This window comes from Mustela nivalis (assembly GCF_964662115.1).
Source record: "Mustela nivalis genome assembly, chromosome: 4".
Lineage (NCBI taxonomy): Eukaryota > Metazoa > Chordata > Mammalia > Carnivora > Mustelidae > Mustela > Mustela nivalis.
In genome coordinates this window covers 33,654,071-33,667,055 of record NC_139023.1, presented here as the reverse complement: position 1 = coordinate 33,667,055, position 12,985 = coordinate 33,654,071, and the positions used below count along the sequence as shown (strand labels likewise).

Below are 12,985 nucleotides of genomic sequence, written 5' to 3'. Positions count from 1 at the left end.
ACACACACACACACGTGTGTGTGTGAGAGAGAGAGAGAGAGAGAGAAAGTTCGTATAAGAGCAAATAGTTGACAGTAACTAGAAAAGGGAAAAGTCCAAGACAGGAAGAGAGAAGGAAGGTGTGGTAAAATGAATTAATGTTGATCCCTCCCCACCCCTCCAAAGATACTCATATCCTGATCCCTGGAACCTTGGAAATTACCTTAGGTGGGCAGTATGGACTCTGCAGATGGGAGAAAGACTAAAGTCTCCACCAGGAGGAGATCTGGATATTCTGGGCACGTAACTGTAAGTACAGTGGTCTTTCTAAGAGAAAGGGGTACCAGGTTTTACTACAGAAGAGATGAAGGTACTGTGAGCAGAGCCTGGTGCGCTCCACTCTGGAGACAGAGAAAGGGGCCCAAGACCAAGGAATAGAGGAAATTCGAGAAGCTGAGACAGTCCTAGATAGTGATTCTCCCCTAGAGCCTCCATGCCAAACCAGCCCAGCAGACACCTGTGTGGCCCAGGAAATCCCCTTTAGACTCCGGGTCTCCAAAATGGTAACACAATATATCAGTTGTTTTAAGTCACTATTTTTGCAGTAGTTTGTTACAACAGGAAAATAAAAATAATACAGGAGGTTAAGTGGAAGGCCAGGAAGATGTAATTCAGCCTTGACGGGAAATAAAGGAAACTGACCCTGAAACATACCAGGGCATTCAGAGCGGCTTCCCTGCCGGCAGAGGAGGAAACAAAGGAGTTATGGGTAAGAAGGATGTGTCAGGAGGGTGCAAACAATAGGGGACACCGTGTGCAGAAAGAAGCTACCCAAACACAACCAAAGCTAGAGAGCCAAGTGTGTTCAAAAACAGGATTTGGAAAGACTTGTAATGTGCAAGCAATTCCCCAACCCCCATCAATGCTAAGTAAGTTTCAAGTAAGTTTGTTCATTCATTCAATATACATTTATTGAGCACTTACTATGTGTCAGGCCCTGTACTTCATTACATTCATAACGCTTCCTCAAAATTTTTCCTATGCAAAGCACTCATACAATTACTCGAGAAAGTGGCTGCTAGCACACGGTTTAAGCTAACTAGATAAACCGAAACATTATCCTGTAAAAGCACTTTTATTTCTAATACTGCTATTATAAAGTGGAATTACCTTTACTTATTTGGATGTGATCACTCTTCCTCAAAAGCTGTGGCATGGCCTATCTGCAGGTATTTTCAGCAGTTAAAATCCAAGCTTAAATAATACCTCACTACCCATAGATTTTCCGAGTTCTAGGCTTTGAATATATTTGCTCTGACCCGGACTTGGTTCTTCTTACAGCCAAGGCTCGTTTGCAGTTCTCTCTTTGGAAAACAAATACCACAGAATTTTCAACCTAGAGATTGCCTAATTATCACCCAGTCCAATTCCTCAATTTGCAGCTGTCAGAAACGAGATGCAACTGGTTCTAATAACTTGTCCACATCTTTAGCCCTCGTTGGCAAGGCCAGGACCGAAGCTCAGGCCTCTTGTCTCCCCATCACGGCTCTGCAGCAGCCATAGGCTGCCTGCTCTTCAACCCAGACTTCTAGGTGCAGGGACTCGGTTTCAGATCTTACTTAAAATCGTCTGGCCACTGCCATCTATAAAGCTTAAAACCAAGACAAACCACAAAGGATGAAAACAAGCCACATTATCTGCACAAAAACAAACTGAGTTTTTACACATTTGCATCCGACATATTTCATGGAGCTGATTTTTGGCCACTGAACAGATTAAAAAAAAAAAAAAAGTTAAGCCTCGATATTAGGAAAACATAAGGAAATGCCACTTATAACAATGAGGATAGCATATTTCACCTATCGTACCAGAAAGTGCTTTTTTGTCTCCTTCTGTTTCCAGAGTGGGAAGAAATGTGAAGTCCTCGCACAAGGGTGATGGAATGGAAAGAGATTAAACTTCTCCAGAGGGCAGTTGTCTGTATATAGCAATGTCTGTAAAACCTGCAAGCAACACTTGACCTCAGCAGTCTCACTTCCGGACATTTCTTAAGAGAAAAAAGAGTAATGAGGGATGATTAATCCAGAGGACATCAAAAGACTGGAAACATCCTTAATGCCCAACAGCGGGTGACTGTTTTTTGGTTTTGGGGGGGGTTTTAAAATATTTTATTTGAGAGAAAGACAGAGAACGGGGCCCGATCCCAGGACCCTGAGATTATGACCTGAGCCGAAGGCAGCTGCTTAACCGAATGAGCCATCCAGGCGCCCAACAGTGGGTGATGATTAATCACAATATATCCGTGCAACGCAACAATATGTAAGATCGTTACAAATCACACCCTAGAAGAAGATTTACTAATATCAGAAGTTTCCATGATGAATTAAGTGACAAAAAGCATGTCACAAAATAAGACATACAGTATGATCCCGAGAATGTTTCATATAAATGGGCAGACGCACACACGTACACATACAATGACTAAATGCATGCAAAATGTTACGGTTGGGGGTTTTTTGTGTGTATGTGCCTTTCAGTGTTTACACATTTTCTAAAATAAATGGATTGGGTTTTTTTCCCCGTGGACCAAGGAAAAATCTCAACAGCAGTATTTTTAAAATCTTGTTTCTTTCACCTACCCCAACTCCAACAAGCACTCCTCATTCAGAGAATCTTATTACTAAAGCTGTGAGACTCCCCAAGGACTCCTCAGCTGTGATGACCAGCGTCTGGACAGTCCTGCAGGACTTCCTCCCACACCAGGAAAACCAATTAAAACCAGAGCAGAAAGCCCCTCTCTTGGGATCCTGCATCATATCCTGCCTGTCCTGGGCAACGAGACCCACTTGGCTGTTAATGACCTTGAGCACTGCTCTCAGGCTCCTGGTTGGAACTCAAATTCCAAGTGTTTCTGCACATCCCAGCTGAGCTGAGAAACCCTGCTCCTCCCTACTCCCCCAAAACTGAGTCTGTCCAAGTATGTTTTCCAGTATTATGTGATCTACAGGCTACTGCCTCTCAAACTGGGAGTGGAGAACCATGAATGATCACTGAAAATCAATTTTTTGGGAAAGATTTATTTATCTGACAGAGAGAGCACACAAGCAGAGGGAGTGGCAGGCAGAGAGGGAGAGAGAGAAGCAGGCTCCTGGCTAAGCAGGGAGCCTAATGTGGGGCTCGATCCTGGGACCCTGGGATCATGACCTGAGCCGAAGGCAGGTGCTTAACCGACTGAGCCACCCAGGCACCCCTGAAAATCAATTTATGGAGTCCTGACCAGGTTTGTTTGACCACGGCGGAAGTTCTTCATATCCAGGTAAAGGACCATCGCTGCATTCAACTGTTTTTACTGCTTCCCTCTGAAGCACCACACAGATAAGCCTACCATGGGGCCTGGCGACTTTCGAGTTGCCAGGAAAGTAAATGTACTAGTCTAGAAAGATACTTATGATACCCCTATTGAGTAAGCACCAAGTGCAACGCTACCCCATTTCTGTGAGTAACAGAAAAGAGATATACTGAGAGGGAATACTTGACATTCAGAAGGGTCTTCCACAAAACACGTAAAGTGGCCATCTCATGTTATATAGGGCTGTGAGAGCTGGTTTTCCCTTTTATTTTAAAATTTTTCTTAATTACACATGCATACCCATATGATTTTAAAAGCATTATTACCCTTACTGTATTTATTAGTCTTACTCTTTGTATATGAAGTACTCCTTCTTAGGGCCTCTATGTTATTTGTTTTTTTATGGAATTTATTGGATAAGAGAGGAGCTAGAGACAGATGTCAGCATTCTTGGATGTGGGCAGAATCCTTTAAGTCTTTAAGACCCATACCACCAAAAGCTCCAGTGGGGAGAACAGGGGAGGGGACACCACCTGAATAAGCGGTCCCCAGGTCACTCGACAACCCAAGTGCAGGAAAGAAAACAGATGGGAGCTGGGGAGCAGAGAAACCTAGGCTCAAATTGCAGCTCTGCTCTGACAAGTCACTTTGCTGTTTTGAGCCTCATTTTCCTTATCTGTGAAATGGGGATAATAAAATGAATCTTTAAAATTTGATCCAGTTCAAACTGAGATACTTCTAGTAACTTTAGGACACAGTGCGTGGCATGTAATAGTGCCGGAAACAAAACCAATGCCTTTCATTAGTGACAGCAAGGAAGTCAAGTGGGGGCAGGGGGCAGGGGGGAAGAGGCCTAAAGAAACAACCCTATGCGCCTATTACTATTTAAACTTTTAATATTTTATTTACTTTTTTAAAAAAAATTTTTTTAAGAAGGCCCAACATGGAACTTGAACTCATGACCCCGAGATTAAGACCTGAGCTGAGATGAAGAGTCTTAGCCAACTAAGCCACCTGGGTGCCCCTGCTTAAACTTTTTAAAGGGCAATTTCTTAAGTACAGAAAAGTAGGAAACCCCCACCTCTGGGAGAGGGAAAGGCAGGTGAAGGAGGGCCAGGGGTGGGGGAGCAGCACAGGGCACAGCACCTGGGCTGCCCTTGAGGCCCTGATTACAGCCATGTGGCCCTGGCCTGCGCCAGTTCTGCCAAGAGCTCTGGAACATGCCTTCCAGGGGCCTCCTGAAGAAATGACCAGATCCCACCTCAAGTCCAAGGGGACGCCACAAATATTAGAGGATCTACCACAGATAAAGCCCTGTCCTCACACGTGGAGAGGAAAAGGGAAGTGAAACAGAATTTAGTGTCAAAGTCCAAAGTATCCACATACTCCAAAATTCGGAGAGCAATTTGGGCCACAAGCTGCAGGAGGGAGATCTGAGAGCTCCAGCAGTACCTGCTTCGATTTGGGAACCCGGGGCAGCCTCCTGCGAAAGAGGGCAATACTATTGTGCCCTTGAGCAGAGTAGAGTTCTAGCAGGCACTCAAAGACAGGCCTGCATCACAGAGAGGGACCAGCAGGAGCAATGACGCAGAGACCCAAAGGCCACAGTCGGTCCTGGCAGGAGCAGCCCACTTAGGCTCGTATAAGAAAAACACCGAAAAGTAATACCACTACCACTAACTATTATTAACCATGAGTAACGGGTACTAAAATAAGGGGGAGCGAAAGACAATGCGGAAGACTCAAATGTCAAGCTGACCTTTTGGACCAGAGGGGACCGCTCCACACATTCTCGGCAGGGATGGAAGTGATGCTTCTGTCAGATGAATCTGGCTAAACGCACAAGTCAAATTTGTAGGGCGAGAGACTCCTGACTGCAGAGGTCAGGAGACTAGCGCCAGAGTCCAGACCCCGACCTCTGGAGTTAGAGCAGTTCAGTGCAAACACAAACAAACAAGGATGCAATCTTCTTAGTAACTCCCGGGATAATTTCCAAACACCAGTCTTAACACAAGCACAAATACACCAGCCTAAAATATCATCCACTCTAGCTACTGACTTCTTCCTTTGGTGTTCAGCGGCTGTCATTCCATATTCCACCAAGGAACAGCCTCCTGTCCTGAAAGAGAATTGCCCTGAATGGGAAAATAAGGATCCCAAGAGAGAAAAAAGCTCAAGGTTCCCATTTGCCACATGAGCCTCAAAAATGGTTCAGAGCGCGGCACGGTGTACCAACAACCCTCAACCGATGCTTCTGACCACACTTGAGGACAAAATTAGAAACTCTGGAGAATCTTTTTTCCCCTGAAATGTTTCCTCTTCTCCAGGAACAGTGTGGTCCTGTTCAGACCTAGTCCTGGCCGAGAGGCTCCAGGTCGTCTTGACTTCCTTTTGCCTCAGGGGACAGAAGACAAGGCAGCTGAGGTGAATGCTTCCTACCGCTACGAGTGGGCCACTAAAGAACATCAGAACGTCGGCTGGAGGCTTCAACAGCAAATCTTATCGAATAATGAGGAGGAGGGAGATACAAGGCGGAGGAAGGGGAGAACAGAAAACACACCCCCATAAAATAAATGCTGGTCTGAACTTACTGTAATAAGGGATCAACTCTGTAAAAAGGAGACGAAAAGCACAAAAGGGTGAGAAGCACGTTCTAATGTCCTGGGAAGGATGTTTCAAGCAAGGTGTTCTGCAAACACGCTGAAGGCCAAGTGACCATCGTGTGTGCCCACTGCAGAACGCAGCTGCACCCCCTCCTTCCCGCCAGGAAAAATGCACCAGTGACATGCCCAGCAGAGGCCTCTGGGAATGGCTAGCGTGTTCCTAGCAACCAGGAAGGGTAAAAGCAGGACAGTTTACTCCTCGAGAGCTCTGAACTAGAAGTTGAGTGATGAAGAAAGGTGCCTTTCAACTCCTCGACAGCCCGGACTCTGAAGCTCAGGGCCCCCTTGGAAAACTACAAAGAGGTTCGATGAATCACTCCCGAAGATGGTGAATGATGACGAGGTCCACAGACGTGAACTGCCCTTCCACCATGCTAAGAACCCAAACTTTCCCATGTCAACCCTTTGGAAAGAAAAATGTTCTTCCAAATGCAGTAGACTGAACCACACATGATTAGCATTTTTGCAGGTCGAAAGTGGTCAAAAAATAACAACATTCCATGTTTCAATCACGGTACGTGGCTTCCAACTTCTTCCACAGCCGGAAGCGGCAAATTGTTTCTTAACAGGACAGACCGTAGGTATTTTCAGCTCTGAGGGCCAAGAGGCAAAGTAGATTCTGTAGGTACTTACATAACCATTTAAAAATATGAAAACCATTGTTAGCTCCTACAAAAACGGGCGTGGGCTGGATTTGGCCCGGCCGGGGGTGGGAAGGGGAGGGGGCGCGAGGGGGAGCAGTTTGCTGACCTCTATTTTACAGTCTATAAGGGTAAATTTTTTCTGTTGTTCACTATGAAAATTGCTAATTTTAGGCTAAAGTCATGCCGCCGGAGGATGCTAAAGGATGCGGATAGAAGCTGTTTATCCCACCCGTGCGGGCGGCATCACTGGAGGTTGGTCTGAATCTCCGCTCTCTTGTCAGCTCTCCCTTCCCCGGCTGCTTCTAACCACCGGGCTTATTTTAGAAGCAATCGTCTGGGGGAGGGTTTGAGGGCAGTTCTAACTTTCCTATGAAGTAAAAAATGGAGATGGACCAGGAAATGAGACTTAAAGGTGAGTGTGAATAAACATAATGATGAAAGGAACACGGGAGCAAAGGGACACTGGGGAATTGCTCCGAGCATGTCCCTGATCTGAAGCCAAAATTCCAAGGGTCCAGAGGAAGCAACAAAAGCAAATAAATATCTCAGCAGAGGGCCCAAAGCTAAAAGACTAACCTGAACAAAAAGATAAGTTGATGACAAACCCTCCTTTATAGAAACAGGAGAGATGATTAAAAGGGCAATAATACTTTTCCTCCTAAGTCAGTCGGGGGTAGGCCATACTGTAGCCATTCCCAGAAGACTATCACCAGAAAAACTTAAGTTTTGGGGCACCTGGGTGGCTCAGTGGGTTAAGCCACTGCCTTCGGCTCAGGTCATGGTCTCAGGGTCTTGGGATCAAGCTCCACATCGGGTTCTCTGCACAGCGGGGAGCCTGCTTCCTCCCTCTCTCTGCCTGCCTCTCTGCCTACTTGTGATCTCTGTCAAATGAATAAAATCTTTAAAAAAAAAAAAGAGAGAGAAAGAAAGAAAAGAAAAACTTAAGTTTTGTGAGACACTGAAAGACATCGCTAGGGAATGAGGTGTTTCCTCCTTTGGAGAATGCTGGCAAGCGGCCGGCACTCTTCCCCTAACGCATGTTCGACAATGACATATCCAGGAAGACCTCTCTTCTGAGTCCAGGAATTCTTTTATTTAAAAGAATTATAAAAATCAGTAGGAAATGATCTTCCTTTATGGCATCGCTATTGTTTCAAATGTTATAGACCGTGATGCAAAAGAGGGAAGCTTTAAAAAAAAAAAAAAAAATACACGAATCCTGACTATGAACAGATACATTGAAAGAGAAAACAGAGATTGCTCATATATGCATCTGGCCTTCTCTGGCCACTGGATTAGAAAAACCCAAACTTCAGGAACATTTCTCATCCTTTGATATTAAACATGTCCCCTAGAGCAATCCATCCTCCCTCGTTTCTAAACTCTCATTTCAATCTTACAGACCTTCACCCGTTGAGCGTTCTGCAATATTCTACAATGAAAGTTAAAAGGGGGAAGAAAGGGAGATCCAATCCCATACGTACATGAGCTGCCTGGGTGACAGGGAGCCTCCGGGTACCGTCTGCCCATAGTGACCGGTCAGGACATTAGCAGGGCCCTTGGCGGTTTCCAAGTACTCAGGAAAGACGGAGATGGTTTGCTGGGGTGGAGGAGAGGGGAGGAGACCAAAAAAGGGGGGAAAAAAAAAAGTAGAAACAAAGCAGAGATTTAGGATAATGACTACATTTTTTTTCATTAAAATGCTAATGCTGACCACAAATTTCCAGATAACCACATTTATGAATTATTCATAGTCCCATGCAAGGCGAAGTCACCGTGTCACTGTGGGCAGGCACAGAGCTTGCTGATGATTAGCATGTGGCCCCTGTAGCAAGTGTGAGGGAAACACAGGTCCCTGCAAGCCTATCCGTGGGGGTCGGCCCACACTGGCCCTCTTCAGAAGACCCAGCAATCCCAACCACGTTTTTGTTGGTGCTCATCTCCCTCCTCCCTAAAGTCTAGGAGCAGCTCCAGCTTGGCTCTTTGCTGTGACGTCTGAACTAATAGCCTGTAAAAACTGTAAAAGCTTGAAAAAAAAAAAAAAAAGAAAATTTCTGTATTGGGTAGATAAGACATCGGATTATTAAAAAATAAGTAAGTGACGCCTGGGTGGCTCAGTGGGTTAAAGCCTCTGCCTTCGGCTCAGGTCATGATCCCAGGGTCCTGGGATGGAGCCCCTCATCGGGCTCTCTGCTCAGCAGGGAACCTGCTTCCTCCTCTCTCTCTCTGCCTACTTGTGATCTCTGTCAAATAAATAAATAAAATCTTTTTAAAAAATAAATAAAACAACTTTCCACCAACGTGTTACATAAACATAGAGAAGTACACGTACCCTAATGGAAGAGTTCAATGAATTTTCCTAAACTGAATGCACCAGATCAAAACTGGAACGTTATCAGATCCCCAAAAGTCCCCCCCACTTCATGCCCCCTCCTCAAGGCAACAATTACGCATAGCTTACTTCTGATCATTTTTGCAGACATAACATCTATTTGCCGTCATTATTAGTTTCTCATTTAAAAAACATACACTGGGGGTACCTGGGTGGCTCAGTTGGTTGACGGACTGCCTTCAGCTCAGGTCATGATTCTGGAGTTCCGATAAGAGTCCGCACAGGCTCTCTGCTCAGCAGGGGTCTGCTTTTTCCTGTGACCTTCCCCCTCTCATGCTCACTCTCATTCTCTCTCTCTCTCTCAAATAAATAATAAAAATCTTTTTAAATAAATAAATAAAAATAAAAAACACACTGAACACCTCCTAGATGCCAAGCTCTGTGCCAGGCACGGGAGTTACAGACAGGAATGAGATGCTGCCTTCATCGTTAAGCAAAGTGAAGTCCAGTGGGGCCAAGAGATACCCATAACCCATCCCCAAGGACAGAGGGATGGATGCAATGACATGAGTGGGGCACCCAGCCCAGAAAGGGAGAAGGAAGGGAAAGCTTCCAAGTAAACGGATTGCCTCGTGGGTCCTCAGACGGGGTGGCACTTACCCAGGCTGGGAATGGGAGACAAGACGATGGAAAAGGCAGAGGTAAGAAACTGCACAGCGTAAGTCAGTGGTGCTGGCCTCTCTAGGGTGAGGCCAGGAAAGAAGCCTGGAGCCAGATCCTCCCCTGTCCACACGCTCAAGGACTCTGACTTTATTCTGGAGGCAGAGAGCCACCGATGGGGCAAACTGGGTTTTAGATGCATTCCTCTCTTTTGATGGATTCAAAGAGGGCAGAGTGGAGGCCAGGAGGCCAGCTAAGCCAGTTTGCTTGTTTGGGATAAGAAGGGTGGACATTAGCAAACCGGGGAAGAGGGGGAGAAGAGAATTACTACTTGGGAAACATCCAGACACAAAAAGCAGAATAACTTGGTAATTAACTACACATAGGCGGTGGGAGTGAGGGCTGAGCATAGAATACAGAAGGATGAACAAGTTTCATAAGGAAGACAAGGGGTTCCGTTTGGGGCATTACAGACTGAGGTGTAGAACATTCGGGTGGGGACACCCACATATTCTTGAGTGTGAAGCTTGGAGAAGAAACCTGAGCAAAATGTAAAGGCATCTATGTGATTGTTATGCAGAGAGAGCAGAAATTAGGTTAGTGGGTGACAGCCCCAAAGGGAAGTGGGTAGATCAAGCAGACAGGATGGGGGCTGAGAAGCAGGCCCCGGAGAACGGGAGCAAGGATAGAATGGGCAAAGGAAGAAGACCGAAGAAGAAAGGCAGAGAGGTACCACGGGACACAGTGAGATGCATAAAGACAAGAAATGAAAAACATACCTTTGGATTTGCCACATAAGCAGTCAACAGTCACCCTGTCTGAGTGTAGTTTCAGTGACACGGTGGCGGCCGAGACGAGAGCGAGCAGAAGAGAAGAGGAGAGAGAACGGACGGTTGCTGGGAGGGGTCAGGGGCCGAGGGAAGTCTGTATCCATGAGCTGAAGGAGTCGGTAGAGAGAGAAAGGCTGAGAGTGCAGAGAGAGGAGGGAAAGACAGAGTAAGATCCCTATGGGGGTGGCGGAGAGGGTCGGGAGTACAGATGAAGGGGCTGAACCGGAGCCAGAAGGGAAATCCCCAACCCTCTGGTATTAGAGGAGGAACACCAGAATTAGCAGAATAGAGACAAATCCAGCCAGAGCCAGTCTGTAGGTAAGAGCATTGGGATGTTGGAGGTCAGGGACAATGATATAGTAGATAAAAGAGCAGGCAAGGCTCTTCACCCAGCAGGGGGCTGACTGGTATGTGGTTTGACAACCTCGAGCTTGAAAACCTTGGTTTCTCACATCTGCTTCCCTCCCAAACTGAAACAGACCAACTCTGTTTTAAAGTAAGTAAACATAGGCATCAGTGCCTATCAAGGGGGTGAGGGGGGCTTGGGAGGTGATCTCCCATCTAGCAGAACTTTGTAGTATCAGAAAACATCTTGTAAGTAAAGAACGCTCTTCTTAAAGTGAACTTTGATTTGTGGTGCCAACCGTTCCAAAGGTTTATGTAAGTTCTATTTTATTAAGAGAAACCACTCCCCACCATCTCACAGGGCTTCTTAAGATGTTTCAATTCAAAGACCCCTTGCAGCATGATGAACTTAATGAAAAGGAAGAGTCCAAAAGCTGAAAGTAAAGGCCAGGAGAGGGGACTGGAGCCGGCAGAACCCCCTGCCCTGGGATGACCCAGCATCATGCTTTTTCAGACAGCAGCACTTTCAACCCCCTTGGGATCCTGCCCCTTCTTCCACCTCGGGTTCTGGCAAATCCACAAGTGAGTGAAGTGACTTAGTTCTTGGAAAGCATTCCAATAAGACTTTCATTAGAAAGTCTACTGCAAAGGAAAACACCTCGGAAAGGAGATTTTCTGTTCTCCAGGCAGATTTGATGATCTCAAAAGTTGTGAGGTTACTCCACAGTCTGTCTGTCCTGTTACCATGAACATCCCCGGGCCATCTTGGGGACACGGCAGAATTTCAGAATTCTAGATAGACATGTCACCATCGTTGATGGCGGCCAAGAGGGAGATGTTTCCAAAGCCATGGGAGAACCACCTACCCACTGGGCCATCCCTCCTTGTATCCACAGCTCATAGGGGCACAGCAAGCAGTCGATAAATACAGAATCAATCAACAAACCAATACCAAAGGGAAGAGTCCTCACAACCACAAGGTAAGGAGGCCAATTAAATGGCGAGAATACAAATAATCTATTCCTTCCTTTCCCAACCTAACTGACTCAAAGCCAAGCTGCACATCACACTCAACTGCATTTACTTTCCGCCTCACAAAGGAAAATCTTTATGAACTCAATAAGTATATATTGTGTGTTAAGTAAGAGGATTCAGAATTAATGGAATTATGAAAACCAGGATGCCTCCTACATGGGAAAATGGGTGAGTGCGAACATTGCGGGCATACAACGAAATAGAAATTGCCCACTTTACATCTGTCTGCCTGCTTTGTTCTCCTCTCTGTGAAGGACAGGGCGTCATTACCCTCACAGCATGGCGCCCCTCCTCCCAGATGCTCATTTACACAGCAACCTGCTCAGCTTCAACCCACCGGGGCCACAGAGAGGGAGGAGATAATCAGGTCTGGCTTCCTTGGAAATTCAGAAAATTCACTTGTTACGGGTTTCTGTTTTCGTCCTAATATATATTTATATTATTCGTCATTTCACTTCTTTTCCGGCACATAAGCTGCGAGGTATCACCGATCCTACTGAACACATTTTTACACATTACCCAGCAGCACACTGCGGTACTGTCTGGAAATAACTTTAATGATAAAATTTCCCCAAAGTGAGGACAAGTGGGTTGTTGCCGTTTTCTGTTTTGGTTTTTTGGGGTTTTTTTTTGTTTGTTTGTTTTTTAGTAGGTATTAGGTGACACTTTTCTGTACAGTTAAAAAATAAAAACTGTCCTGAAAACATCAGATCTGTTTCTGCCCATCTGATCAGCAATACCCCAAGAGAGAAAGAAATCTTCAAGACTACCATACTTTTTCCTATGTTCGATTAAGAACACTAAGATACCAAGACGAACAATGCAATAGTCCCTTGAAGGCAGGCCATGAAGGGGGACGAAAGGGATATTTATGCCAGTCCACAAAATGTTTAGTGTGCAACTTTTCAATGACTATATTTATGGTAACCTCCATAACATATTCACCAACACAAACACTCTATAAGGACATTAATCCTCATCAAATACACTAATGCTTCCCTCCTCTCCAACAAATTCTTATTATGCTGATGTGAGGCAAAAATGCCAAGAATTCTCTCCAAGGTAAACATTTCATGGCAACACCCACTCGCTTTACTAGCTCCCTTTTGAACTATTTTATGATGTCTCAATATCTCTATGTAGGTATT

At 45.5% G+C, this 12,985-nt stretch overlaps 1 protein-coding gene across 19 annotated transcripts in view; it reads right to left on the bottom strand.

The window, feature by feature from the left end:
• Positions 1-12,985, bottom strand: part of APBB2 (amyloid beta precursor protein binding family B member 2) — a 365,411-nt gene that overhangs the window by 214,184 nt on the left and 138,242 nt on the right. For 11 of the 19 annotated variants that reach the window (XM_082728836.1, XM_082728826.1, XM_082728835.1 and 8 more), the window contains one exon: positions 8,120-8,235. The exons of 6 other annotated variants lie outside the window; for them this stretch is intronic. Coding sequence is in view for 8 of the 13 variants with exons in the window: in XM_082728835.1 (XP_082584961.1) it covers positions 8,120-8,165 (46 nt within the window). In the remaining 5 variants the exon portion in view is untranslated. Of the gene's footprint in view, positions 1-1,847; positions 2,027-8,119; positions 8,236-12,985 lie in introns of those variants that run through there. 2 more of the 19 variants (XM_082728827.1, XM_082728820.1) reach the window with 1 other exon arrangement.